Source organism: Peromyscus maniculatus, chromosome 8 (genome assembly GCF_049852395.1).
Source record: "Peromyscus maniculatus bairdii isolate BWxNUB_F1_BW_parent chromosome 8, HU_Pman_BW_mat_3.1, whole genome shotgun sequence".
Taxonomy (NCBI): domain Eukaryota; kingdom Metazoa; phylum Chordata; class Mammalia; order Rodentia; family Cricetidae; genus Peromyscus; species Peromyscus maniculatus.
The window spans coordinates 14,588,439-14,616,410 of NC_134859.1; the positions used below are offsets into that span (position 1 = coordinate 14,588,439).

Genomic DNA, 27,972 nt, shown 5'->3' on the forward strand with positions numbered 1-27,972 from the left:
CTCCCTCTGGCTCCCAGCCCTCTCAGGGTAGAGACCAACCTCCAGAGGCTTCTCCCTTGAGAACAGATCCAAAAGCGATGTCCCTGATCATTGGCTACAATATGGAGAGAGACTGGGGGAACCGTGTGAAAGCATGCATGTCAGCAAGCTCAGCCGGCCTTGGAAGAGGAAAGCCTCACTTGGCCCCTGGAAGTTCCCTAAAGGAATGCTGGAGACTTACAGGATACTCCATAAGGATTTGGGAGGCAAGAAACCACCAGAATCCCTCCTACCTCTTATGAGCTCCACTTTCCCAATCTTCTGTAGTTTTTGTGTCTTTGCAACTGGACAGTTTGGATAGAGCCAGGCTAAGGCTTTCAGAATTGAACTGAGTTGTTTTGCGGATGTGATCTGATGATCAGAATCAAGTGAAATGCCCAAGTCATAACTTTAACTCCCATCTCTTTGCAGCATGTTAGAGGGCTGTCCTCTAAAAGCAGAGCTTGTCATGGGGGTTGGGGCCACCCACTAATCTCTCCAGGTGTCTTTGCTCTCAGAAATCTTTCTTGGCTGAGGTTTGGGAGCATGGCTGAAACTCGAAATCAGAATCAAACCTCTGGTATCCAGTAGCCATAGCAAGAGCTGGCTGATTCTCACAAACAACACAGTCAGCCTTCCACCAAGGGAGGAGCTGGAGAAGTCCCCGCCCACCTATACCTGGTTCAGCAGCTCTACCTTCTCCAGAGAGAGAGAGCCACTCCATCAGAGAGTGGATGCATTCCTACATCCAAGGGGTCAGGGTTGAGATGGAAAGGAACCTGGGGACCCAAAAGAGTATGCCTTGCCTGAGAGTGCTGCCTGGGGGCCTGAAGCACCTGCCGTAACAGAGCCTCAACAGCTGTCCGGTAAGGGAACTGCTGCCACCCTGGTACTTGGAGAGAGGGCAGGAAGGAGCTCCAGATGTGAGCCCTGCTGGGATGGATGAGGGTGGGAGTGGGGGTGGAGAGGGAGGCAGGCTTGGAATTTTCTGGGCCCTAATTCTGCCTCAGGTCTTACAGTATAGCATGATACTCCCTGTTGGAACACAGAAAGTTAGCATTAGGGAGGAATAAAACCACCCAAGAACAGATGAAGGGCCCAGATTAGAGCTCCCCATGTCTAGTACTGGAGCTGACATTGTTTGTCTCTCTGCTGCCAGGAGACACCAACAGGCACGAGGATTGTCTTGGGGAGGACCCAGGGCACCGTGACCTCATGCCTGCCTCCCCACACATGACTCTGAACATGCTGAAGTGACTGGGGGCGAGGGAACAGTGATGAGTATGAAGGGGGCTGAGGTGTGACACACTCGGGCTTCACCGTGTTTATGGGATGGAATGGAGGCGGGAATCCCCATGGGACTCACCTCTGCTTCTCAGAGCCAGTCCAGAAAAAAATGCCATTGGCCTCCTAAGTGACACTCCTGTCCTGAGTGAGTGGTGCCAACCAGGTCACAGTCAGGTATGGGAGCAAGAGCTTCAGTGCGGCCTTGTTTTCATCCGAGTGAGGTTACTGAATCCCCAGTGGGAGACATAGAACACAGAGGGGAATGGAAAGCCGTGTTTATTGTTTGTGTCTATGCCCCTTTGTCAGGTGGGAAAACTGAGGCTGAGAGCTTAAATATGACTAATTTTCCTCTAACTCCAAAGCCCAGACTCTCCTCTGCAAATAAAGATGAGGTTTCAGCCAGAGAGGCCCAGCTAGTGCAAGAGTGCACAGGCTGCCCCAGCTCAAGAAATTCCCACCCACTTCTTGGGTGCAACTGCTGAAGGCTGGGGGGTGAGGGGGTGGGACTGCTCAGAATCTCCAGCTGCCCTCTAGTGGTCCATGACCACCTCTCAGTGCAGACTTCAGTGTCCATATCCAAGAGAGGGGCCTGAGCCTCCACCAAGGCAAGTAGACACAGAGTGATTTGGAGAGAGGCTCGCCAGCTGCGTGGGCTAGGGGCTCCCACTGGGCTTTCAGCACCCCATCCCCACAGCGAGTTTGACACAAGGAGCAGAGTCACATGTGATCCCATTGAGTCTGGGGAACTGGGGACTTTCTTCATCACAAAGTGTGCCCAAGCATGTCACACCCTAGCCTCTTTCCAACTCACTGCTATTTTCTTGTGCTCAGTTCTTTCAGTGTGTTCTGAGTTCTCTGTGTCAGGCTGAAGCCAAGGAAGGTGTTAGTGGTGTGGGTTCCCCTCATGAAGACTGTGATAGTAAAGTGATGCCAGGTTTGACCTTGATAAAGATCAAGGACTCGAGAAATGCTGGTTCAAAGAGTGGCTGCTTAATTGCAGTGTGATCCAAGGCAAATTCCACCACAAATCTAAGATGCCTCTCCTAAATCAGATATCTAAGATGGTTAAATGGCTGAATGACACATGTGGCGTCCCATTGCTCTTCCATTTACAAGGAGGTGTGCTCATCCCCCTGCAGAGCCAGCAGAGAGAATGCAGCCACACTCAAGAGTCTGGGATTCCTTGGAGGAGATTCTGAGGCCTATGTTGCAAATACTATCTTCCTAATGCAGGACTGGTCACCAGGAGATCCCTATTTCAAAGCAAGCTTGAAGATAAAGACCGAATGGTTCCCAGATGTACTTGATCAAAGGCAGTTTCTTAGAGAAGGTGAAAGGAATGAAGCATCTCCCTAAACGAGAACGGGGCCAGTTCAAGTCACACTAGGAAGAAGCTGCAGATACCAAAGGCTTGGGGAAAAGGCTGAGTCTGAGTGGTTTCCAGTGGCCAGGGGCAAGCTTCCATTTCTTTATCAGTTTCTAGAGGCCCCAGCCTCCCAAGTTCACGCTCTGCCAGAATCAAATGAACGCCTGCAATCCCCACCCTGGCCCTGTAGCATCCTCCTGAGGGGAGTTGGTGACTCGCTTTCTTGTTACACCAACCATCCTGCTGCCTGGGCTTCTGATGTAGGGAAGGAACAGGACGTGTGACTTACGGCTTGCACCCTTCTGATGGAGCATACACTTTTTCTGCTTGCACACCTCTGTTCCCATCAGACAGGACCTCTGCTGGTCATGTGTTTGGCTTCTAAGAGGAGCTCATTCAACCTTTAAAATGTTAAATAAAGAGATGGAGGGTGTGCAAGCCATTCCCATGGATCATCTTAAATTTGATGCTGGGGGCACAGAGAGGAATAGGGACCAGGGATAAACACTAAAGAAATTATGAATATAGTCACAGAAATTTAATAACATTGGTTTTATAGCTGGTAATTTTGATGAGCGAGTGGGTTCCAATGGCCATGAGCAAGCCTCCATTTCTTTATCAGCCTTTAGAGCCCCTGCCCCAGCCTCCTTTATTCCACTGTGAACAGGAACAGGATAGAGTATATAAGAACTTATATGCCAAGAGAGTGCTGACTTTATAACAGTAAAAACTTCAGAAATAACTTGGTATTCACAGGTAGGACACATGGCACGCAAATGTTTATGCATTCATGGTATGAGCTATGTCGTGTCTTAAGAACTGGGGAGGCAGAGCTACAGAAGCTGACATGGAAGGGTGTGGCCGACATAGGGAAGAGCGCATTTCATGTTGCTGGGGTTAAGGGAAGGACTGGGGTCATCTACTGACATTCAAGTTGACCCTTATTTGCTGTGTCACCCTGGGACTTGTCTCTGCCTCTCAAAGCTGCAGATCTCTCCTTCATAAGTGAGAATAGTCTTAATTACTTCAAAGACCTGTGAAGACTGCAGAGGTTTAGTTATCTCAGGCAAATGAGTATGAAGTAGTCAAGAGATAGCAGCCATTTACACTTACTAGCAAAAGGAAGAAAGCACCCCAATTTTCCTTCTTAATTTTTTATGCAAAGATGCATGTAATTGTACATATAGGTGTATGTGGGGATAAGAACAAAGGTTAGCAATGGAAACATCTGAGGTATGAGGCCAACAAGAAGAAACAACAAAGGGACTAAACACGTCCCTATTTTTTTTATGGCTCTTTTCAGTTTATTGCATGAAGGAGTTACACTAGTCCAAGTTAAAAGCAGACCCCAAATGATTACATTATACAAGCTGTGAGGTTTTTAAACTCGTGACAAGGGACAGAAGGGAAATTCTACTCATTGCAAGGAAATCCTCACTTAAGCTTCAGAGAGTCACAAGCACTTAAAACCCATGGACCTTCAGCTGGTCGTCCTTAGCCAGTCCAGTCTCTATCAGGAACTGGCATATGTTCTTGCGCTGGTCACCCTGTAGCTGAATTACTTCTCCATATTCTGGATGCTCAATTACAGTACCATTGCAGGCAATTTCTTCTTAAACGCCTTCACTAGTTTCTTTTTATGGTAATCATCAGCGATCCCTTGGACAGCAGTAAGGGTCTTCCTGCCGTTTCTCTGTTGAATTCTTATATGGATACAATCCTCAGTGCCAGCAGGAAGCAGGTCATCACCCTTACTTGCATCAACAAAGGGGTCGAAAAAGTGGAGGTTCTGGATAGCAGACATATGATACGATTCCTTTTCCTCGGTGGAAACGGCCTGCGGAAGGCGGCTGCGGGGGGGGGGGGGGGGGCATCGGAAAGCAAGGGGGCTCGATGGGGAGGCAGCTGAGTCCTCAGCGGCGGCTCAGTGACTGGCACGTCCTTATTTTTGAGATAGATCTTTTTAAATCAACTTCATTTTTTTAAAGCAGTTCTAGGATTATAGTATGATTGAGCCCTCTACACATGTACAACTGCCCTGACTCTCAACACCCCACACCAGAGGGACGTGTCTGTTCCCATCTGTAAATCTACACTAAGGCAGGAGCGATGGATGGCTCAGTGGCTAAGAGCACTGACTGCTCTTCCAGAGAACCTGGGTTCCATTCCCAGCACCCACATGCAAGTAACAGCCATCTGTAACTCCAGTTCCAAAATGATTCTATGTCTTCTTCTGGCCTCCATGGGCACTGTGTGTACATGGTGCACATGCAGGCAAAACACCCGTACACATAAAATAAATAAAATTATAAAACTAGCATAGGCTATAATATACACTTCTGACTTAATGAACTTCTGAACATTTTCATTTCTCTAATAAGCAGATACTGGCTTTGTGAACAGCATATTATTTAATAAATAGATGGCTGAATCTGACCCATAGCTCTAGATGGCTTAGATTCTGCAAAGTGGGAAGACTCACCAGGGTTAGCATGAAGAAGTAGATGCCCAGAGTGGGCTACCTGGGAAGGGTCCTGAACTTGAGGTCACCACCCTGCCATGCCACCAGCCTAGCAGGCCCAAGGCTGTTTTGCTAGCTGTCCCTGCTCTCTGAGAGATGTGTGACTGCAGCTGAGGAAGCCAGGCCTGAGGAGCATGCTGTTCAATAGTCCTCTTGTACACACTGGCACACAGAAGCTGAATGGCTTCAGAGTTCTGTCGATCGGGTGTGGGAGGTTATGAGGGTGGGGAGCATCTTCAGGCCAAAGAAAGCATAAGCTGTTGCTGGTCCCGGAGGCAAGGGACAAGGCAGCCAGCTCCAGATGAAAGCTCACCTCTGGCATTCACAGGTATTGTGTGCATTCCCACACACCTGTTTCCTCATTATAATGAGACAGGGATAAGCCCACCCGTTATACACAGGAAAGATTAGGTAAGAACACAATCTGCCTGGAAAGCCTGGACCCTGAACTAAATAAGACAGTGTCTGGTTTGGTCAACATGAATGTAGAGCTGGAGGTGTGGGGACAAGGACATAGTAAGGACAGTCTGGGGCTCCTCAGATATAGACAAATGTGAGCCCCAGACTGGCTACGGGTGCTAGTTCTGATGGACCATTGTATAGACAAGGACTCCACCTATATCTGGGGTGGGTTAAAAATATCAGCTCCCAAATGACGGTGTACCTGGATGATGGGCAAGGAGCAGGTGCTATATGAAAAGATGTACAAAGAGGCTGCTCCCCATGCATGTTGGGAAAATACCGTGCCTGAATACTCATAAAGACAGCGGGACTGGAGGTAGGTGAACCTTTGGACTGTCCCTTTCACCTTGCTCCATCTGTCTCCCCAGGTGATTTCTCCTTCAATCTGTGTGTGTGTGTGTGGATAGCTCCGTCAACATGAGCTACAACCTCTACCTGGCCTTTGTGTGTCTGAGTCTCCTCTCTCAAAGGTGAGTGGTGCTACCCCAGAATGGCCCAGTGAGAACCACTCTGGTACGGCCATGATGGAAGGACTTATAGCATTTTCCATATAACTTATGGCAAGCCAAAACCCAGTCCCTTCATTTCCCTGAAACACCAGAACAATATAATTTCTGTGGTTCATTCTATTTTAGAGAACAAAAGTTTCTAAAGTGGCCACAGACAGATTGACTTGTGTTTTTCTATAAGACACTTGGTGTAAGGAGGCTGGGGAGATGTCTCAGTGGTTAAGAATGCTTACTGTGTAATCATGAGGACCAGAGTCCAGATCCACACAAATGCCAGTTAATTTTGGAGCTGCCAAGTAGGGAGGAGATAAGAGGATCTCAGGGGATTTCTGTCTTCCAGCCTAGCCAAGAAAACTTGAGCCCCAGGTTAAGGGAGAGACCCTACCTCAAAGGAATAGGCAGAGAGAAATAGAGGAAGACATCTGATGTGAGTGTGCAGGAACACATGCCTGTGCATGTACTCACACAACAACACAATAAATAAATAAATAAATAAATAAATAAATAAATAAATAAATAAATAATATACTTGGAGGCTTGCCAAATTATCATGAGAGTTTCATCTATAGTAAGTGGGTAAGAAAACAGAAATGCTAACTCACTAGCTAGAAAGTAAGAGATTTCTCCTTAGGAAAGGCACTGTGTGTGTGTGTGTGTGTGTGTGTGTGTGTGTGTGTGTGTGTGTGTGTGTGTACATGCACACACACACATTCAGGGGAGGGTGTCTGTCAAGTTCATGTCTATCTATGTTTATCAATATTTGAACAACATAGCAACAAAAGCAATTCTGCTTTCCAGGACGTGCATCGAGGGGAACCAGTTCAGTGTGGAGGTCAGCAGAAGTGACAAGCTTTCCTTGCCTGGCTTTGAGAACCTCACTGCAGGATATAACAAATTTCTCAGGCCCAATTTTGGTGGTAGGTTATCCTTTGTGACCAGATCATCAGTTCAAAAGGACAGGCACAGAGACAAAATGCAGCAGAGGGCTTCAGGAGGCCTTGCTGACACCACCCCCTGATCGGCAGTTGTTTTAGGGAGTGGGAAGGATGGACAGGAACACACACCGGTGATTTTTCATGCTACCTTAAAGAAAGCACTCTACCTCTCCACTTGCAAGATACAGGTGTTCCCTCCACCACTGTGGTGGGTGCAGGGGCCTCTGGCAACCTCTGCCACACACGTTTCCTTCTCCCTATCTCGATGGTCACTGTTCCAGGAATTCACTATGTGCTATCAGCATTACTCCATCTGGCCTTCCTGCCTGTAGCCTGCCACCTACAGTGCTCGCCCCTCATTTCCACCTGGATTGCCTCCTGGATCATTTGCCAGCTCAGAACATAGGTCTATGACCAGCAACCTACCAGGCATTCCAGGCCCTTCTCAGTCCAGCCTCTGTCTGCCTGTCATCCTCCCTCTTCCACAGTGTTCCACATTATGGCCCCCAAACGCCCGGCAGCATCCTTAGCCTCTGGCTTTTGTGCCAATGCAGAGGCTGCTCATCCTTCTTGAATTACTCCTCCAACTTGCCTCTCTAGAAACATAATTTTCCATCGTGTCTCAGAGAAAGGCTGTCCCCCTCTGAAAGGCTCTCCCTGATTCCTCCACAGCCCACCCACTTCTTTTGAACACACACCCCCTCCCCGAATCACTGCATTTCCTGTTATACCGTACCTAGCTTTACGTCCCTGTCCCTCCTGCTTCTCTCTTCCGATGGTGGCAGTCTCTAGTCAGATCAAGGACAATGTGCAAGTCCAGGTCCACTGGTGGTCAGATGCCAGGGGGCATTGCCTCTCCGAGGTATCTGTTGGACTGTAAAGAGTGAGAGTGGGAGAGAGGCTGGAAGAGCCCTCAGGCCACAAGGTGAGGAGAGAAAGGCAAGGAAGCCTAGACAGAGGTGTCTTGGACAGAAGTACTGATGGAAATGCACTAGGGAAGGCCACTGAGGAGTTCCAGAGAAAAGCTGCCCCGCAGAGGAGGCCTCTGCCTCTGGGCATCTTGGATCACCCCCGCCTCCGTGTGCTCTTATGCTTGGGTTTCTGGGTGGCTGACGTCCACACTACCACTTATCTCTACAGTGTTAGATAGAACAAGGTTGCTGACAGGTCCTGAGTGCAGTCACCAGGATCCTTGGGCAATCTCACCAGCTCCGCTAGAGATCTGGGCAATGTCTGGTCCCACAGTTTGGACCTAGAGAGCCACCACAAGCTCTGGGTTCCCGGGCCTGACTACACACTAACAATAAGCTCATGAGTCTAAGGAGCTTGCTTAGATCAAATTCTCTTGCCTCCCAAACCCCAAACAACTAAGTCAGTACATCACTCTTCAGGTATGCACAATGACAGGCCACCCAGAAGCAGGGATGTTGGGTAGGGAGGCTGTTCTGAAAACAGGGCACCTAGGGTGGGCCTGAGGGAATGCGAGGCCCAGTTCCATCTGAGGTGAATGGGCAGAGGCACCTCACTTAAAAGGAGAGGAAGCACACCACCACGCAAGGTGACTTTGTGCACGCCATCTCCTAAAGGAGCCTGTCCTGCTGGTCAGCCTATGGGTCAATGGCTGTGCCCTTGCTTCCTGTCATGTTTGTGTACCCAACTTCTTGGCCGTCGAGGTCCCTGAAAGACAAAAACCTCCAGTATTTTCCTCCATAGTATTTACTAAGCTGGGTAAAGCAAAAGCTTTCTCAAGTGGGCACCACACGCACTGCCCAGGACTTTTACCTTTTCCTAGGAGAAAGGTGCCCTCTGGTGGCACAGCTTACTTGTATGGTTCCCAGGGATGAAAACAAACTCTGGTCCATAAAACAGCCGAGTGTAACTGGACTATACGATGTATGGGGAAACTAAGCAAAAAACACAGTGGGACTAGAGCTCCTGTGTGCTTTCAACTCTGCACTCCCCAGAGAGGTCAACCAATGGGACCCACCATTTTTCACACTCTCCCACGCAGTCCTCTATGCTAGGCGTTCGTCTCAGCCTGCTTTGTGCAGCTATGACATAATGCCTGGATCTGGGCAATGTGTAACAAACCCAAATCCGTGGGCTTGTAGTTCAGCACTAAAATGCTGGCCTTTTGCCATGTCATCACACGGACGAAGGGGAGAGGCTGAAGACAAGGGAGGGCTGGACTGGCCCCTTCCCAATAGCACCAACCCCACTCATGAGGCTGGAACCCTCATGGCCTAATCATTCTGAAAGCTCCCACATCTTAACACTGTTAGGTCAATTCAGTTTCCACATGAGTTTGGAAGGGGATAAACATTGGGAATTTGTAGCAGCGGGTTACATTTAACACTGGGGAAAGCAGCACAGAGAGGTTTAGCAATGTGCGTGAGGTCACACTGTGGCATGACATGGAACCATCTCTCTCTGACTCCAGACTCATCGCGATGCCGTGCTTTGCTCCTCTGAGTGGCAGGAAGCCACCTAGCACCACACTCTTCCACTCTGTCCTCAAAGGTTTCCCACTAACCATTAACTCCTTCCTTTCAATTGCATTGTATCTAAAACTCCATTTCCAAATTCCTGCCTGCGTTCTGTAGCTTGGTTTTCCTGGATTACTAATCCTTTGATTATTGGGTTCCTTTAACTAATTCTGACCAATGAGATGATTAGATGTGTCTCTGGTGTCTTTAGAATCCCACCCCCTCTCTTCCTGGTTCATTGCCACAGTTCCCTGAGGCTAGCTCAGCTATCTAATGCCCGTGAGACCTGCTTTATCCATTAACTGGGTGAGACAAGTTGTCCCTTCCCCCAACATCAGCTGGGGTTACAGAGACAGTGAGAAGGAGTGGGGACACCACTGATGGGGCATGTGTCAAAGCGTGGCAGGAACGATACCGGAAGCTGTGCGCAGGGAACCACTCTGAGATTCCTGGAAGGACTAGGCGGACACTTCGCATGCATTCCCTCTTGCTCTCACTGGCTAAATCACTGCCATGCCTCGTATGTCATTGGCCCTCCATCACCCTTTGGCAGGTGAAAAAGAAAATGCTCTAGAAGACTCAGTAACTTACCCCTGATGGCAGAGCTAGGAGAGTTCAGAGCTGAGATCTGCTTCTTCCACATCTCCAGTCTAAAGAGATGGACTGGCCTGGCCTGACCGGCTTCTGAAACTAATGGCCCCTGCACTCCAGTCTTCAGAACAAAACATGATTCTCAGTGGAGTCTTTCAGAGTCCCTAAACGCCAGGACTGAGGCTTTCCAAAGTCTGTGCAGAAGATCGACCATGGTGACGTGGTTCTGGCATTCTCAAACACTAGGATGCCAAAGAGTAAAGGAAGAAAGTGTCCATGGTCAGCAGGAGCTTAGCTGACACTAGTCTTCGATGCCATCTTTTGGTAAATTTCCTTAAGCAGAGGAAAGGAAAGTCGTTTGTGTGCAATCACATGAGCAAATCTCGGCCCCACTCTACACAATTAGCCAGCCCCCTGCAGGCACCACAGGAAACATCTTCCACATAAGAAGGAATGGATGCTTTACCACCAGCCTCTTTCAAATACCCATGAATGGGCCAGGGAGACGGCCCAGCAGGTGAAAGTGCTTGCCGCGCACACGCGCACGCACGCACGCACGCAGCCTGACTACCTGAGTTCTGCTCCCTGACTCCATGTAAAAGCTGGGTACAGTGACATGCTTCTGTAATCCTGGCATTACTACAGCAAGATGGGAGGTGGAGATAGACGAAGTGTTCGGTAGCTCTCAGACCAGATAGCCTTGGGTTTCCTGTGCATTGCCAAAATAAGGAGAGACCCTGCCTTAAAAGCAGAGTAGAGGTGAGAACCAACTCCCACAGAGGGGATGGCACACATTTCTCTCTCTCTCTCTCTCTCTCTCTCTCTCTCTCTCTCTCTCTCTCTCTCCTCTCTCTCCTCTCTCTCTCTCTCTCACCAAAATAAGTAAATTAATCTTAAAATATTTTAAATACCCATTAATTAATGATCGTGTGGCCTCTCCTATGAATCATGATGTCCCTGTGTATTTGTGTATATTTTTCATACTGAATGGTTGCTCCTGGGAAGAGAAAATTAATTTTCTTATTCTTATAGTTCATATTATTTAAATAATTCTAATACATGAATATTGCTTTTATAATTTTTAATAGTTTTGTTTCCGACCCCCGAAGTAGGGTAGGAGATGGAAACGGGTGGTTGGAAGGAGGACTTGTGTTTGTGCTTCTATGTACGTTTCTCTGGTTTTTCTTCGTTCTCAGGTGACCCAGTTCGGATAGCACTGACTCTGGACATCGCAAGCATCTCTAGCATTTCAGAGAGTAACATGGTAATTGTTACCCAGTGGCATTCTACCACGGGCCCTCCCCTTGCTTTCGATGGTGATGTCCTTTCAAATTACTCAGAAACAGGATGGCAGATGCCAGAGTTCTGTCTCCTAGGTGAAGACAGTTACACAATAGGCTTCCCAGGTATCACTCAAAGGCCTAGAAGAGGGAAAACAGAAAAAGAAGTGAGGAATATAATGTACTGAGAAATAAAAAATGAGGAAAAGAAGAAAAAAACACAGTCCAGAGGTCTGGACTTCACATGGTCTTTCAGAGAAAGGGACCCATATGAAAACTAACAAACTAATGACCAACTTGAGAGGCCACACAAAAGACGAAGCCGGGAGGAAGGCAGTTTGCCAAGAGGGCCCTTGAGGCATGATGGGTAAATCCTGGGGAACCAGGCATTTTGCCCACCAAAACCTCCATCAGTTTAATGGAAACTGTGTTCTCAGGCAGTGTGAGCTTTTATGTCAAGTAAGCCAAGGAAGGTCTTGAAAGTGGGCCTTGGCAGTAGGAGTTATTATCTAAAACACATAATGCACTTGGTTCTTGCATTGCTGCAGATAAGTGCCACACCAATAACTTAATTATATATATATATATATATATATATATATATATATATATATATATATAATAAGTACATATAAAGCGAGGGAGGGGAGTGAAACTTAACTCCCTTTCTTCTGTTTTTGGCGTCTTCCTACTCCTGCGTACCATTTCCATTTCTGACTTTCCTCTTAGGACTACACAGCCACTATATACCTCCGGCAGCGCTGGACAGACCCACGGCTGGTGTTCGAAGGCAACAAGAGCTTCACTCTAGACGCCCGTCTCGTGGAGTTCCTCTGGGTACCAGACACTTACATTGTGGAGTCCAAGAAGTCCTTCCTCCATGAAGTCACGGTAGGAAACAGGCTCATCCGCCTCTTCTCCAACGGCACAGTCCTGTACGCACTCAGGTGAGCAGGCGTCTGGGACTCTGGGATTGGAGGAAAAAACACATATAAGAGGAAAGACACAAATATCCTGGGTACTCTGACCAGTACCAAAGGGCCAGTCTGAACCCCCATTCCTCACAAGTTCTTCTGTTTTACACCCCAGCACCACTCATAAGGACTTCTCTCAGTACAGCCTGGCTACAGTCGCATCTTCTGAGCAACTGCTCTGTGTCAGGCCCCATGCAGTATACGAAGGAAAAGCTGAGTAAGACATGCCTGCTCCTGAGAGTACAGGATGTAAACAAGAGAAGTATTGGGTGCCAGGACCCAAGCTGGGGCATAGGTTAATGGTTAGGGATGGTGTTAGAATATGCTTTCATAGGACTAAGAACTGGACCTTTTTTTTTTTTTTTTTTTTTTTTTTTTTTTTTTTTTTTTTTTTTGGTTTTTCGAGACAGGGTTTCTCTATGTAGCTTTGCGCCTTTCCTGGAACTCGCTCGGTAGTCCAGGCTGGCCTCGAACTCACAGAGATCCGCCTGCCTCTGCCTCCCGAGTGCTGGGATTAAAGGCGTGCGCCACCACCGCCCGGCTAAGAACTGGACCTTTAAGGGTGAAGAAAGTTAGCAGAAAAAGAAGAAACGGTGCAAGAGAGATAGCATGGGGACCTGAGGGCAGAGTCCCAACGTCAGTGTAACAGTCTAGCGGCCTGCATCTAAAATCCCAGTGCTGAGGGATAGAGACAGGCAGATCTTGGGACTTACTAACCATCCTGTCTAGCCCTAGCTGCAAGCTCCCAGGTTCTATGAGAGACCAAATCTCAAAAGAACAGGATAATAAGGTGAGGACCACTGGCTTCGTGAGTAAAATGCTTGCTGCCCAAGCATGAGGATTAGAGTTCTAAGCCCTACCACTCACTAAAATGCAGGGCAGACATGCAGTCCACCTGTGGGTTCGGCCTCTGAGAGACAGAGATCTCTAGGAAAGATGTCTGGCTAAACTACCCAAATCTGTGAGATCCAGGTTCACTAAGAGCCCCTGCCTCAGTGTATAAGGTGGAGAGTGACTAGGGAAGACACTCAACCTCTGGCCTCCATGTATACACACACCCTCTCTCTCTCACATGTGCACCCACAGATGTGAAAATATACACAAACAAATATACAGATACATATACACAAATAAATAAGGTGGAAAAGTCTTTGAGGAAGATATCCCAACACCAGCCCTTGGTCTCCACACTAACCCACATGGACAAGTACTCCCAACATGCACACACATACACACACACACACACACACACACACACACACACACACACACACACAGGAAGGGAGAGAAAGAGGGAGATGGAGAGGAGAAAAAGATGACAAGGGTAAATACCTGAGCAAACAGAGAAGTCTATGTAAGGAATTTGTCTTTCATGAGGCTCTGTGGAGCAGGGTATCTCTACATCTCTGCTTGTCTGAGACATGTTTATACAAAGAAGCAAGGCACGTGTCCCAAAGCCTACCTACTTGCAGCTACAGGCCACCTCCACGAATTGCCAAGGCCTAAAGTTCCTTCCATTGCATAGACTCCCATCAATGGCTGGCTAGAAAGAGGCTCCCTGAGTGCTGCCTAAGGCAGCCTACACAGATGATTTATCCTATGCACGAGCTGTCCACACTTGGGCTCCCTGAGTCCTTGGGGAGCAGATCAAGTAGTAAATACGAACAGACTAACCTTTAATAACAAGGAAGACCTAAAATTACAAAGAAAAGACTGAGCTAACCAATAAATAGCATTTCTGGGCATGCCTCAGCAACACTGAGTTTTACAGAGGCCAGTACAAACCCCAACTCCTCTTTCAAGAGACCTAACTCTCCTTTGATTCCCAATCTACATATTTCAATGCTTCCGTGGGAACCTGTTCACACAGGTGTGTTCATATACACTTGTGTACCTTGGGGGAGGGGGGGTGTGCATCTATTCTGTGTTACAGCCTGGGTAAGAATGTAAAAATTGCCAGGCTGCAGTGGCGCACGCCTTTAATCCCAGCACTCAAAAGGCCCAGCCAGGTGGATCTCTGTGAGTTTGAGGCCAGCCTGGTCTACAGAGTGAGTTCCAGGACAGGCACCAAAACTACATGGAGGAACCCTCTCTCAAAAAACAAACAAACAAACAAAACCAAATAAACAAACAAACAAGAATGTAAGAATTACCAATGAATCATAGTTGACAAACAACTTACCACTAGACTCCTTCTTGCTGTTGTTTTGGTTTTTGAGACAGGGTTTCTCTGTGTAGCCCTGGCTGTCCTGGAATGTAGTCTGTAGACCAGGCTAGCCTCAAACTCACAGAGATCCACCTGCCTCTGCCTCCCGAGTGCTGGGATTAGTGCTGCCACTAAACACCTCTGTGAACTTGAACAAATTACTAGGCCCTCTGAGCCTCAGTTTCCTCAAAAACAAAATAAAAATAATAGCAGTTCTTATATCATAGAGCTATTCAAAGGGTTAATGCAAGTGACATCCTCAGCACAGACACTGGCTTGCAGTAAGCAACCAGTAGCCAGTGGTTGCTTTTCTCTGTCTCCCTTAAGTGGATGCAGAGCTCATCAAGTTGGATACCATGCCATGAACAAACACATCTGCCTCCTAGATGTACCCAGCACTGTACTTAATAAATCAGGAACCTAGTAAAAAAATGTATGAATGTAAGAAAGGAAGATTAAGGCCTGGCTTTTAAAATCTCCACTGTGCGGACTTCACTGATGACTTATTGCACATCCTTGGGTGAATCCAAGAGCTGTGAGCTGTAGTACCTGGTGCCCTCTGGGTTCTCCACATCCTGATCCCATCAAGGAGCAAAGAGATCAGGACTCTTGTCCCAGCTGTGCTGCTCAGAGCCTTGTGAGCCTAAACAATTCCAGTGATCACTGTTCCAGACCTACAAGGGGTTGTCATTGAAAGCCTAAACGCAAAAACATCTCCAGAAAGAGGAAGTGGGCACGAAGTCCCACCCTTGACCATCTGTAAATGACAGCTGCTGGGAAGGGGAAAATCATTTTTCTCTAATGGAGTGACATTATACCAACCATACTTCAGAGTAGGCTTCACGTTCAGGAGTTGTTGGCCCATAAAAAAACAGGTGACATGGGTTTTTGTTTTGTTTTGTTCTGTGTACTTTGTGGTTGTCATTTTGGTTTGGGGTTAGGTGTTTGTTTGTTGGGGAGGTTTGAGAAAGAGAATGGGAAGTTGGGTGAGTAGGAAGTGAGGATCATCTGGGAATGGTTGGGGTAAAGGAAAGAATATGATCAAAATAGATTTTATGAAAAATATGAATTAGAATTTTTAAAAAAGCCTCTCCAGAGGCTGGAGAGATGACTCAGCCCACATTTGCTGCTCTTGCAGAGGACCTGGTTCGGTTCCCGGCTCCCATATGGTGTGGCTCACAACCATTCCTAACTCCAGTTCCAAAGGACCCAATGCCCTTAAACACTTAAACTGAATAAAGTTAAAACAATGTTTTGAAGACATCTTCAACACACTGGAGAATGAGCCTGTTCTGTAATATTGTGGGTGTTTGCCTCTGAGTTGCCAGCATTCCAGCTTCTTCCAGTCTGGATCCAGCTTGAACTGGATCTGACGAGTGTTGTTGAGCACAGAAAACCTCAGGAATGCTTGGACGCAGGCTCCAAGCCACATGTCCCCGTAAGAGTCTGAGAAAAAGTCCTCTTGGAGCAGCCCTCGGGAAGAAACAGGAACTTACAATCTCTTCCTCACAGCACTCTTTCTGAGTCTATTTCTTTTCTTTCTTTTTTTAGAATCACAACAACTGTTACATGTAACATGGATCTGTCTAAATATCCTATGGACACGCAGACCTGCAAGTTGCAGCTAGAGAGCTGTGAGTATACATGCTGAAGGCCCCAGGTGACTTTTCTGGGTGGCTTCCATCTCTGTTTTTGCAGAGTACCCCATACCCTGTGACCCTCCTTTCTTTGTGTTGATCCACAATGGATTGATCCATTCCGCCTCTACTTCCGGATAGATTCCGATTCTCCTCAAAGGCAAACTGTGTAGCATTGCATCTTTTGGGGAGGACCACTCTGTACTAGTACCAAGTATCTTGAGCCATGAGTGAGAGAGATGACTGAAGAAAATGCTTTAATATAGCTGATGTGTAGATCATGGCCAGCCAACCGCATTCCTCTGACAAATCTGGCCCATCATGTATTTCTGGAAGTAGTTGTATTATAGCAAAGTGACGGCCACTCATTTGCAGATCGTCTATGGTTGCTGTCTGTAATAACAGAACTGAATATTTGTGATAAAGACTGTATTGCCCACAAAGCCTAAAATAAAAGCATTCTTCATCACTACAGAACTTCTAGGAGCCTCCAAGATCTAATTTCATGTGAAATTCCAAGGAGTGTATCCTTTCCCAGACTTACATAACCATAGAATCTTGTTTCATGTGTATTTCTATTTCATAAAAAACATCTTGATGAAAGTAGGTCTAAGCTAGCTCCTAATACTTAGAACTTAGAGTACTTTATTTATGCCATCTCTCAGGCTACTCATCCTCAGAGGGCCTGGGATTCCAAGTGAGTCCTTCGTAATCGTTCTATGGCTATGACCTTTATCCACACATCCACTATTGCTCTACCAAAACCAAGTCAACTCCAGATGCAGACGTCCTGGGCCTCATCAAACCCATTTCCATTTGTTACTAAATGTGCCTCAGCCTATTCTTTGAAGCCCAGAAGGCCTCAGAAGTTTTCTTTTCCTTATGCAGAGGCAGTAGGGAAGCTAGTTGGAAAATGACTGTAGGAGGGACAGCTAATGTTATGACCTCAATCTGCCTTTGCCCTGGTCACCTTGACCAAACCATTTTTCCATTGGCAACCATGAAAATAGTAATTAATAATAGGACTCTTTTCCTGATAAATAGTGCTGCATCCATGTGCCAAGCACTCTCATAGATACCTTCCAAACAAATCTTACCTTATGATTATAGAAATTGAGGCTCACCACAATTTAGCATTTTTCTAAATGAACCTGGGAAGCAGGAACCGTGGGTGGGGCTGGAGCCCAGGAAGAGAGTCTGACAGTTCCAAGAGCTTTTCTACTGGCCAGAAGGCCCAAGGGGATATCGCTCCAGTAGCTTGCTTGGATGTGATCTGGGCTATATATTTCTCTCAAGTACACCCTAATGTAGTTTGAAGCAATTGTATGGGATTTCTAGGTTCTCTAGCACCGACTGATAATCACCGTTTTCCCCGACCAAGAGAGCATGTAATGCTTGTTTGGGCTTCCCCAATCCTGCCAAATGTGAAGCTGAAATACAGTATGACTATCAGATGGCAGTCTGAAGCTTCTTCCATGCCAGTTCCTTTCGGTTACTTAGGACCAAGGCCAGTGTTTCTCCTTTCCCCCATGTCTTAAGGAAAATATTTTGACTCAGTCTAATACTTCAGTTCTACATATTTTCCCACTACAGTTTCCAGCTAGTCTGGATGGCTGGTTGAGTTCCATCTGCCTACCTACAGTTAATTCACCCATTCAACAACTACATGCCTGTTCTGTGCTAAATGCTGTGGTGAATGTTTTTGATACAAAGATAAAAGATTCACCAGTCTTCAAGAAGTGCACCACCTTACAGAGAAAACGGGACTTAAAATAATTATGAAAGAATAATGGTAATAATAAAAAGTAATGGCAACATGAAAACCTGGTAGGGGGTCAGAGATGCCCAGAGGGAATTGCCACCTGAAATCAGAGGAGGGATCAGTTCTAGCTGGCTAAGTGGACAAAAAAAGTGAGGCACAGTACCAAACAAGGAGCACAGCAAAGGTTAAAGGTTAGGAAGGAGCAAACAGGAGTTGGAGCATGTGGTGGGTGGGAGGCGCAGAGGGCTTGCCGAGCATGTGAAAGGCCCTGGGGGAGAAAAACCGAATACTGATGTGTATCGTGCAGTTGCCTCCAACACGTAAAGGACCTTACTTGGTATATGTAAAGCTTTGTGTAGTGCTGTAAGTAATGAGCATCTAAATTATAACCTGGGAATTTCCTAGAGTGGAAAATGAAGGATGTAGTTCAAATCAATCCCTTTGGATTGTTAAACAATCGCCATTGTTCCTTAGTATGCATCTCTGAATATTCCCCAAACTTGGGCACCTGTGATAGGGAAATAATTCCACAGATATGACTCATTAGGGCATCAAAGTGGAAAATAACTATAGACAGGCCCTGAGGACCACTGGATACTCTATATGTAAGGGCACAAGTGGGCAATGCCAGGAGAGAAGAACCATTATGAGAAGAAGTCATTTTTTCGGAAGTACACATTTAATTAAAGACTTAGGCAGATTAATTATCCTATTGATTGATTCAGTGCATGCAAACCCTTCTTGAAGCAATGTGGCCGTTTGGTGGCAGAATGCAACTTGGGGTTATTAAGAAGGGAAGTCATTCGAGTGTAGCACAATAGAAATAATTGCCCTCCATGTGTCATGGCTGGGCTTACCCCAAATCCCAGGAGCAAGATTCTCCAAGAAACTTCAGCACTCTGTGTGCACAGACAGCATCCCCAAGGAGCAGAGGAGGCTTCCACAGAATGCTTATTAGGAGGCATTTAGGTATTAAAAACCTCACTAAGGTTTGCTCTTTTTTTCTTATATACTACCAGTAAAAAAGAATTGATATCATCTTAATTTCCTAAATTCACCCAGGAACAGAGGACAGTAGCAAATAATAACTGTGAGCCTCTCCTAGGGGTGAAACCAAGTACCCAGGTAGAAACTTGCTCTCCTCCTTTTCATAGAGATGTCTTCATTACTTTGGGATTCCGATCTAATTTCTGTGGCTAGCTTCCGTTCATTTTCGGATGATTCCAAAGAAAACCCCACAACTTTATCTGGAGCTCAAGGAGCTCAGGCATCATAACATAAAGCCTACTAAATATTGACTTCTATAATGATGCTTTGTAGCACAATATTGGTCCCAGTAACCTTTGAAGAAATGGCAAAAGGTGTCTATGTTTACGATCACAGGTCTGGAATCATGTGGCAACATCACTACCTGTATGACTTTGGCTAACAAGCCTCTCCGAGTCTCAGTTTCCTACACCTTGAAATGGAAAAAGTAACAGTACCTGGCTCAATGAGCTGCCTTCTGTATAAGTCAGATTTATTGAGCTATAATGTATGCACCATAAAATTCACCCATTTTTAAGTATGTGATTCAACGTTTTTGTTAAGCTTACCAGGGTGTGTAGCCATTGGCAGGTTGCATTGTTGGAACATTCCCGTCACCCCCAAAGAGATCCCTTGTGCCTATTGTGATCACCCCAGTTTCCTGCCACCAACTCCCAAGTATCACTAACTTGCATTCTGCTGCTATAAATTTGTCTCTGATGAACGTTTGATATAAGTAAGATCAATATGATCTGTTCCCTTTGCATCTGGCTTTTCCCACAGAATGCTGTGGCATGTTATCGGTACTTCATTCCTTTTGATTGTTCAGTACTATTTCTTTCCAGTTTTTCAGCTGGTGGGCTTTTGGTTTATTCTCATCTGGTCACTGCACATCATGCTGCTGTGAGCATTTCTATACAAGTCTTCTGTAACTAGCGCTTCATTCCTCTTAAGTAAATACCTTGGAATAGAATTCTGATTCAAAGGATACATTTATTATTTAGGTTTTTAATTAATCATTTTGTTTCCAAAAGTGGTTGTATATCTTACATTCCCACCAGTGAAGTTCAGCTTGTCAATATCATTATCATTTTTCTCATCTCTTCCTTCTTATTGCTGTTTTAACAAGTATGAAGTAGTGTGTGGTTTTGCTTTGCATTTTCCTAGTGATGGATGAAATTGGGTCTGTTTTTTTTTGTGCTTATTAACTATGAACACATCTTCTCAACAAGGATTAGAGGAGATGAAAATGTTGCAAGGAAGGCACTTAGAAATCGCTTACTAAGTAATAGATGCTACATTATATCACCACCATCCACTGGCTTTGAGATTAAGCTTTCCAGAGTGAGGCACAGTGCTGGCTTTTGTCTCTTACTTGCCTTTACCCTGAGAAAGTTAAGAAATCCCTTAAAATCTGAGAGTTTTCACATATAATGAGCAAATGATTCCTCAAGTCTAAGGTACGACAGGAGAAAGTGCTACTTCACACACATAAATTGATGGTGAGATCCATCACAGTTTCAGAAATGTAAAAACAAAAGTTCGTCTTAAAATTAAAGAAACACAGAAATTTCTACTTTACGGGACTGTGAGAACATTAGAGATGTGTTGTGTGTTGTGTGTTGTGTAAGGGACAACATAAATGGTTCATAAAAGGTAACTGTTATTACTACCACTAACCGATATTAGTAAAACTAACATTTACCAAAAGCACATATTGACAGATATTCACAAAGTGGCCGGTTACAGGATTTTTTATATTTGCATTTATACCAATGAGAAATATGAACAGACCCCTTCCAAAGTCCCAGACAACATTATCTAAGCTTAGACTGCTCTGAAAGACAGACTCTAATGTGGGTCTCTTTGTGATAACATGCTTAATAAGGGTCATTCGGTAGTGAAGGAAGCCATTTCTATCATCTCCCAGGCTTGGACAATGCTTAGTACAGAACTACTTCTCAACCAGTCAAAAATGGCCCTAGCAAAAGATCTCATCCTGCTGTGCTTGAGAACCCTAGCCAACGTCTGCATGGCATGCTCTTTTAGACCTAGTACCATCAGAACAGAGAGCTCTTGCTGTGTCTGCTCTTTAGCATTTCCCAAACTGGCTAAGTCTGCAGCATCCTTGTACTGACCTTGTACTGACTCACTTTCGTTTGCCAGGGGGATACGATGGCAATGATGTGGAGTTCACCTGGCTAAGAGGGAACGATTCTGTGCGTGGGCTTGAAAGCCTACGCCTTGCTCAGTACACCATCCAACAGTATTTCACCTTGGTCACCGTATCTCAGCAGGAGACAGGTAACTCTTGTGACCCATCACATGGAATAAAAATACTTAAAGAAAAGGTTGCAACCTGAATCATAAGTATCATGACCTCCACCTCTACTGCTGTGGAGCGCAAGCATTCTGTAGTGGTGTGGAATAGGGAAGGGAGACGGGCATGGAACCTGGGCTTCTGTGGACTCTACACTCTGGGTGGACATGGTCTGCTAGAGACCATGGGCCAACACTGAATCTTAGCTGGTACCTTCTGGGATTTTCCAATGACTGTTCAAATGCAGCACTCCCCTGTGCACAAAAAGCCACTCATGTTTCTAATGAGTACACTGGTCACTGAAGATTGAAGTTAAGAAAGTATTCACAGGTAAAGAAGACAGTGGCAATACCACATGATCACCTCATTCATGAAATTATCAATTCATCATGTAGAGAGCTGGATCTTTGGGAGTTGGTGGTTTTAAATAGATTTTGGGTTTTGTTGTTGTTTTGGTTTTGGTTTTGGTGTTTCAAGACAGGGTTTCTCTGTTCAGTCCTGGCTGTCCTGGAACTTGCTCTATAGATGAGGCTGGCCTCGAACTCATGTAGATCTGTCTGCTTCTGCCTCCCTAGTGCTGGGACTAAAGGCATGTGCCACCATACCTGGCTTAAACAGGTATTTTCTGAATGGCATGATTTTGTATATAAACAATGGCATTTTCTTCTCAGTTTCTCATCCAAGTCAGGAATGCTTCAGCTTCTCAATATTTATACTCTTTAGAACATTATCATGCACTTTAGTTGAATCTAGATGACTTCAAAAGCTAAATGTATGCCAAAACTGTGCCTAGAAGAAAGGCAGGAAGGAGAGGTGACGGCTCCCTGGTGTCTATATTCCCCCACAGGCAGCATGTGTGCATAGGTCATTTCCTAAGCACTATCCTCTGAAATCAACAAAAAATAAATTATTGGGGATGGATGGCTAGCTCAGTCAATAGAGTGCTTACCTTGTGAAAAGAAGGACTTGACTTCAATCCCCAGAGCCCACTGTGGGAAAAAAAAAGTTGGGCACACCACTTATAATTCCAGTACCAGAGAGGCAAAGCCAGTAGAAGTCTGAGGCTCACTGGCCAGCACCTAGTCTACTCAACCAGCTCCAGGCCAGTAAGAAATCCTGTCTCAAACAAAAAGGTAGATGATGCCTGGCAACAACATCCAAGATTGCACTCTGGTCTCCACAAACACACACGAAGCACGCATGCACACACATATACACAAAAATTAAATTACATTTAATAGGCCTATTCTACAGTAATCTTGAAGGCAATAGACTGTCTTAAGTAATCTTCATCAAACAGGTATTTATTAACAACTTACCATGTGAATGCAAGACTGAAAGACACAGGGTTTGCCCCCTTGGGGTTCGCAGTCTAGTGAGCTGGAAGTTGAGAAAATTGGTGCTCACAATACTGAAGGAATGCTTTGATAAAGGAAGGCATAAGAAGAAAAACACAGGTGTGAGGGTTAGGTGACAGCACCCTGTAAATCCCATGCCAGGCAACACTGACGTCCTTTTTGGTACCCAGAGTTCAGAGTTGGTGGCAGTTCATAGCTGACTAGATTTTGGTAACAGAAGACTTAATGTGACTGTGTTTTGGGTAACTCCTCTCCTGTGTGAACAGACACAATTTCTTACCTCTTGTTTGAACTCTCAGGAAACTATACACGATTGGTTTTACAATTCGAGCTTCGGAGGAACGTCCTGTATTTCATTCTGGAAACCTATGTCCCTTCCACTTTCCTGGTGGTGTTATCCTGGGTTTCGTTTTGGATCTCTCTTGATTCGGTTCCTGCTAGAACCTGCATTGGTAAGAAGCTCCCATGAACAAGTTCCTAGAACTAGGTGAATCAGGTGCTTTTTAAAATTCTATCATTATTTTCACTGATGGTTGCAGGGCCATTGTAAGGGCTGATATCCTGAGAAAGTCCTTCACACAGAGAGAAAAATAGATGCAGAGATAGAAAGATAACATCAGGAGGACTGTATTTTTTTATTTGTTTTATAGTGACAGATGAGGTGAGCTTGTGTAAACAGTCCACTGTCAGTTACTTTATTACTGACTGTCCATCTCTGAAAGAAGACAGAAGATGACATATTTAGAAAACTATGTTGCCCGGCAGTGGTGGCACACGCCTTTAATCCCAGCATTCGGGAGGCAGAAGCAGGCGGATCTCTGTGAGTTCGAGGCCAGCCTGGTCTACAAAGTGAGTTCCAGGAAAGGCGCAAAGCTACACAGAGAAACCCTATCTCAAAATAAATAAATAGATAGATAGATAGATAGATAGATAGATAGATAGATAGATGATAGATAGATAGATAAATTGAAATGAAATGAAATAAAGAAAACTATGTCACTTACATGCATTCGAGATGAATAAAACAACTCTATTCCAGAGGGTCACAGACTCTTTGAAATGAGATCTGTACTGTTCGTGAGTCCTGTCCCCATCTTTCCAGCTCCTGAGTGGAGCCACCCAGCCAGATGACAGAGGATGATGGGGGTGGGGTGAGGGGTCAATGGGACACCAGCATGGAACAGCTTCTGCTTTTTCCCCCAGGAGTGACAACTGTGTTATCCATGACCACACTGATGATCGGCTCCCGTACATCCCTACCCAACACCAACTGCTTCATAAAGGCCATTGATGTGTACCTGGGAATCTGCTTCAGCTTTGTGTTCGGGGCCTTACTGGAGTACGCAGTTGCTCACTACAGCTCCTTACAGCAGATGGCAGTCAAAGATAGGGTAAGGATTTAGAGGGTGTTGTCTACGCTCCATCACCTGGACCATGCACTGCTCTGAAGAGGTGATCAGGGCTTGGTTCCCATCCCCAGATTCACTTTGTTCTAATGAATCTTATCCCTACTAAGATGGGCATATTTGGAAGTCATGGTGTCCCTTAACCAAGGTTGCTCTTTTCACCAGATAAAATAGGAGTCAAAATTAAATTTTCTAGCAAAAAATTATCATTCATATGCAACATGAAAGTATAATCATAAGAACACATATCAAAGAAAAAGCCCAGTGTCAAGCTAGACATGCTTAGCTTTCACACATTTCAGATTAATATGTGATTACTACTTAATTCTTTTGATGCAGTTTTATATTCTTAAACTATACAAGTAGCAGTTTATCAAAAGAAAATGTATGGAAGAAATTAACGTGTAACAAAATCCTTGGGATTCTAACCCAAAACTTCATTGCCCCAGTGTGGTGCACTGTTTTCTCTTTACAACCCCCTTGAACCTCAAGGTTATTTGAAAACTAAATTTGATAGACATTAGCACAATGAAGCTCAAACTAACATAAAACAAACAAATGATAGGGATCTGATTCAGAAGAGTGCCACCCTAAGCAGTGTGCTCTTAGACCTCAGGGGCCTAATAGTGAGCATATGGGCAACCAGAAGAGCTGGGGGCTTTGTCATTGTATTTGGTTGTTGTGATCAATCCAAGTACCAAAGACAAAAGAGCATGTGCAGCGACCAGAGGAGAATATGGATTTCATGTGTTTTCTTCCATGTAGGCTTCCCTAATAACACACATGAATTCAGATTTGTTAGAATGATAAATGAGGGTTGGAGAATTCCCAAGATCTTCTACTGGAGATACCAGTATGTGCCCCCATGCTGGTGCACTATGGAGTATATGCTGTATCCTTTACATCTCTCTGGGTATCCTAAAACTCAGTGAAATTGAACCATCATTCTCCTTATTTTATTACTGAGAAATTTGTCCTCCAAGTGGTGAGGCAACTCAGCCAAGACCCCACATTCTGTGTCATGGGCACCTTGTTGGACAGTGGAAATTCCCTAGACTTGCAGGGAACATAGCGCCCTGTTTCTATGTGTGTAGCAAAGATCACATGACACAATGGTTTTATATTATCTCTCATAATCTCTTCTCCCTGGAACAGACTAGACCTTTACCAAATACCTACTAGGTGCTTTACACAATTTATGTCACCTAATCCTCCCCTTAGTCTCATGAAGGAGCAATTAATATCATTATCATGCTCCAGACAAGGAAACCATGTCTTAAAGGGATTTAAGTAACTGAAGTTTCCAGGAGTAACAGACCGATTGAGATTTAAGCCCAGATCCACTACCTTTACAGCACCCTGCTCTTCACAGTATCATCCATGTACATTACTGTGTCCTGTCTTCTAAGCTAACTATTTTCTATGAACCAGGGGACAGTGAAAGAATCAGAAGATGTCAATATTACCAACATCATCAACAGCTCCATCTCCAGCTTTAAACGAAAGATCAGCTTTGCCAGCATTGAAATTTCTGGTGACAATGTCAACTATAGTGACTTGACAATGAAAGCCAGTGACAAGTTCAAGTTTGTCTTCCGAGAAAAGATCAGCAGAATTGTTGATTATTTCACAATTCAAAATCCCAGCAATGTGGATCGGTATTCTAAACTACTATTTCCTTTGATTTTTATGTTAGCCAATGTATTTTACTGGGCATACTATATGTATTTTTGAGATGTCATCAAACTTTTGCATGCCATGTCTTTAAAAGAATAACATAATAATGTTAAAGATAATCTAGGACATGTGTACACCCTCTAGCCCAGAAAGCTACAAATGGGCTAAAATAATGATTATTTTAAGTTGGGTAGAAGTCCTAGAATAACAGGGTTCTATAATGGAATCATTACAAAGCAACCTTTTTCTTCTTCAGTTTTGGACAGACATCCCCACAGAACTCAAGATCACAAACCTACTCAGGGCTCTTTGCTCTCTGGGTCCCTGGTCTGCATTCACTGCATAAAAATATATATTAAAGGGTTTATTTTCTACAGAATTCACAATGGCATTTACTAAATCTCTGAAATGCTTATAAGATGAATACTTGCCAATTTAGGGAACAACATTTTCTAATTTTTGTTTTTCCTTGAAATGAAATGTGGGTTCATGTCAATTCACTAGTGGTCACCATACTGCATCAACTCAATAACAGGTGAGTTCTCAGTATTACTTAATAACACAGAAGAATTGTCCCCAAATTCCAGTAAGTCCTACCATTAAGAAATCAAATGTTGATGAATAAAATTACTGGACCAATAAGCTAAAACATAAATCCTTTAATATGGTTCCCCAGACTTGAGGGACTCCTAGAATTTACACCCCTGTTACACATATTGCATTATTTTATTGTTATACACCTGTAGTCCTAAACTGTGTAAAACACTCTTTTGCCACACCAGGGAAACAGGAGGAGGTTTTGGAACTTCCTTTAGGATTCTTAATACAGAATACTTCCATGAAGACTTGCTGGGTCAAGTCTATTTTCTAATCACTTTTACTCACATACTGGCTAAGTATCCAGTAGACTAGAGTGCTCTGTCAACCTGTCATTTGTGTTGACCACACTGGGGAACACTTTGCCAGTAGTAGATCCCCTGCATCCTTCCAAGAGGAGCTTTCATCCCCATGTTCCAGTGACCAGGCAGGAGTGATACCTATTAGATAAGGACTCCTATTTCCCAGATACAAGTAGCTTGTCTTGTACAGATTCTTTTCCCCAATCCTTCTAACTGGACAACTTTTTTTTCATATATCTTTACTTGCAAGTATTCATTGCAAAGAATCATTAGTCTGGTTCCAGGCCTCCAGTTTCTGCTACATTATCAATGCTGGGCCCTCTCTTGGACTCCCCTTGGATATCCTGTTGTTGCTCAGTGTCGTGGAGATCCTGCAGCTTTGGGTCTGCAGGACCGGTCCCTTCACGTGCTCCAGCAGATCGCAGATGGGGTGGATGCTGGGGTGCGTCAACCCATAACCCTGGTTCTGGGCCTGGCTAGTTGCAGGGTTGGTTATCCTGCCAGCTCCTCATCCCTGATCCCTATCCTTAACACCAGGATGAGCTATCCAGTAGCTGGACTACTTTAAATGGCTTATCCTACATGCTCAGGAGACCACTGGCCCTCAGTCTTGAATGCTCTGAGCAATTGTAAGACATGCTGCACAATCCACTTGAGTTGTCTTTTCTGAGTTCAGCCAATGTTACCTTGACCTAGGAACTTGTGAGTGCCTCTCCCTCTGCTCCTTGGGACTCAGCTATACCTGGTTCCAACTCAGTCTCAATTATTTCAAAGACTCACCATCTTCAGCCCTTTAGCCTCCTTTGCTAATGAATGTGCAGCTTCAACTGCCCTTTCTCAAACAAACCAGACCTACAGATGGTCTTTCTTTTCACTTGCTGCATCCATGGGCTCTCCTTTTTATCATCATGATACTTCTCATGATTCAGTTTCTATGACTTGATTGCCTGGCGCTTAACCACTGTTTCTACTTCAGAACTCTCTGTGTTCACTGGAATATACTCTGAAGCTAGCTGTAGTTGCACCATTAGAGTTCTTAGTAAAACCTCTTCATACTTTATGTCTGTCATACACATCTTTAAGGGGAGGGGTTAGGAGACGGGAAATGCGGTTGAAGGATTCAATCATATTTGTGATATTTTTATAAAAAATGTTTAAAATATATATAACTTCACTGAGGACTCATGTAAGCTATTGAATAACAACAATTTTAAATATGTGAAACTATAAAATAAATACATCATATGAGCTA

General features: G+C 44.9%; 1 protein-coding gene and 1 pseudogene across 1 annotated transcript; one reads left to right on the forward strand and one right to left on the reverse strand.

The window, feature by feature from the left end:
* The first annotated feature begins 724 nt into the window (after window positions 1-724).
* Gabrp (gamma-aminobutyric acid type A receptor subunit pi) lies at window positions 725-27,972 on the forward strand. Its single transcript, XM_006978885.4, has 10 exons — window positions 725-884; window positions 6,023-6,124; window positions 6,962-7,080; window positions 11,372-11,439; window positions 12,185-12,402; window positions 16,187-16,269; window positions 21,227-21,364; window positions 23,038-23,190; window positions 23,942-24,129; window positions 25,576-27,972. Exons 2-10 carry the CDS (start codon window positions 6,072-6,074, stop codon window positions 25,876-25,878), a joined length of 1,323 nt encoding a protein of 440 aa, XP_006978947.2. The 5' UTR covers window positions 725-884; window positions 6,023-6,071; the 3' UTR covers window positions 25,879-27,972.
* LOC102915778 (eukaryotic translation initiation factor 1 pseudogene) lies at window positions 3,953-4,507 on the reverse strand (annotated as a pseudogene).

Bases quoted from the DNA above. Each gene is read 5' to 3' on its own strand.
- Gabrp (XM_006978885.4), top strand. From the start codon at position 6,072: ATGAGCTACAACCTCTACCTGGCCTTTGTGTGTCTGAGTCTCCTCTCT. The intron at 11,440-12,184 runs GTAATTGTTACC...CTTTCCTCTTAG, and splicing joins GCATTTCAGAGAGTAACATG to GACTACACAGCCACTATATA. The intron at 23,191-23,941 runs GTAAGAAGCTCC...TTTTTCCCCCAG, and splicing joins TCCTGCTAGAACCTGCATTG to GAGTGACAACTGTGTTATCC.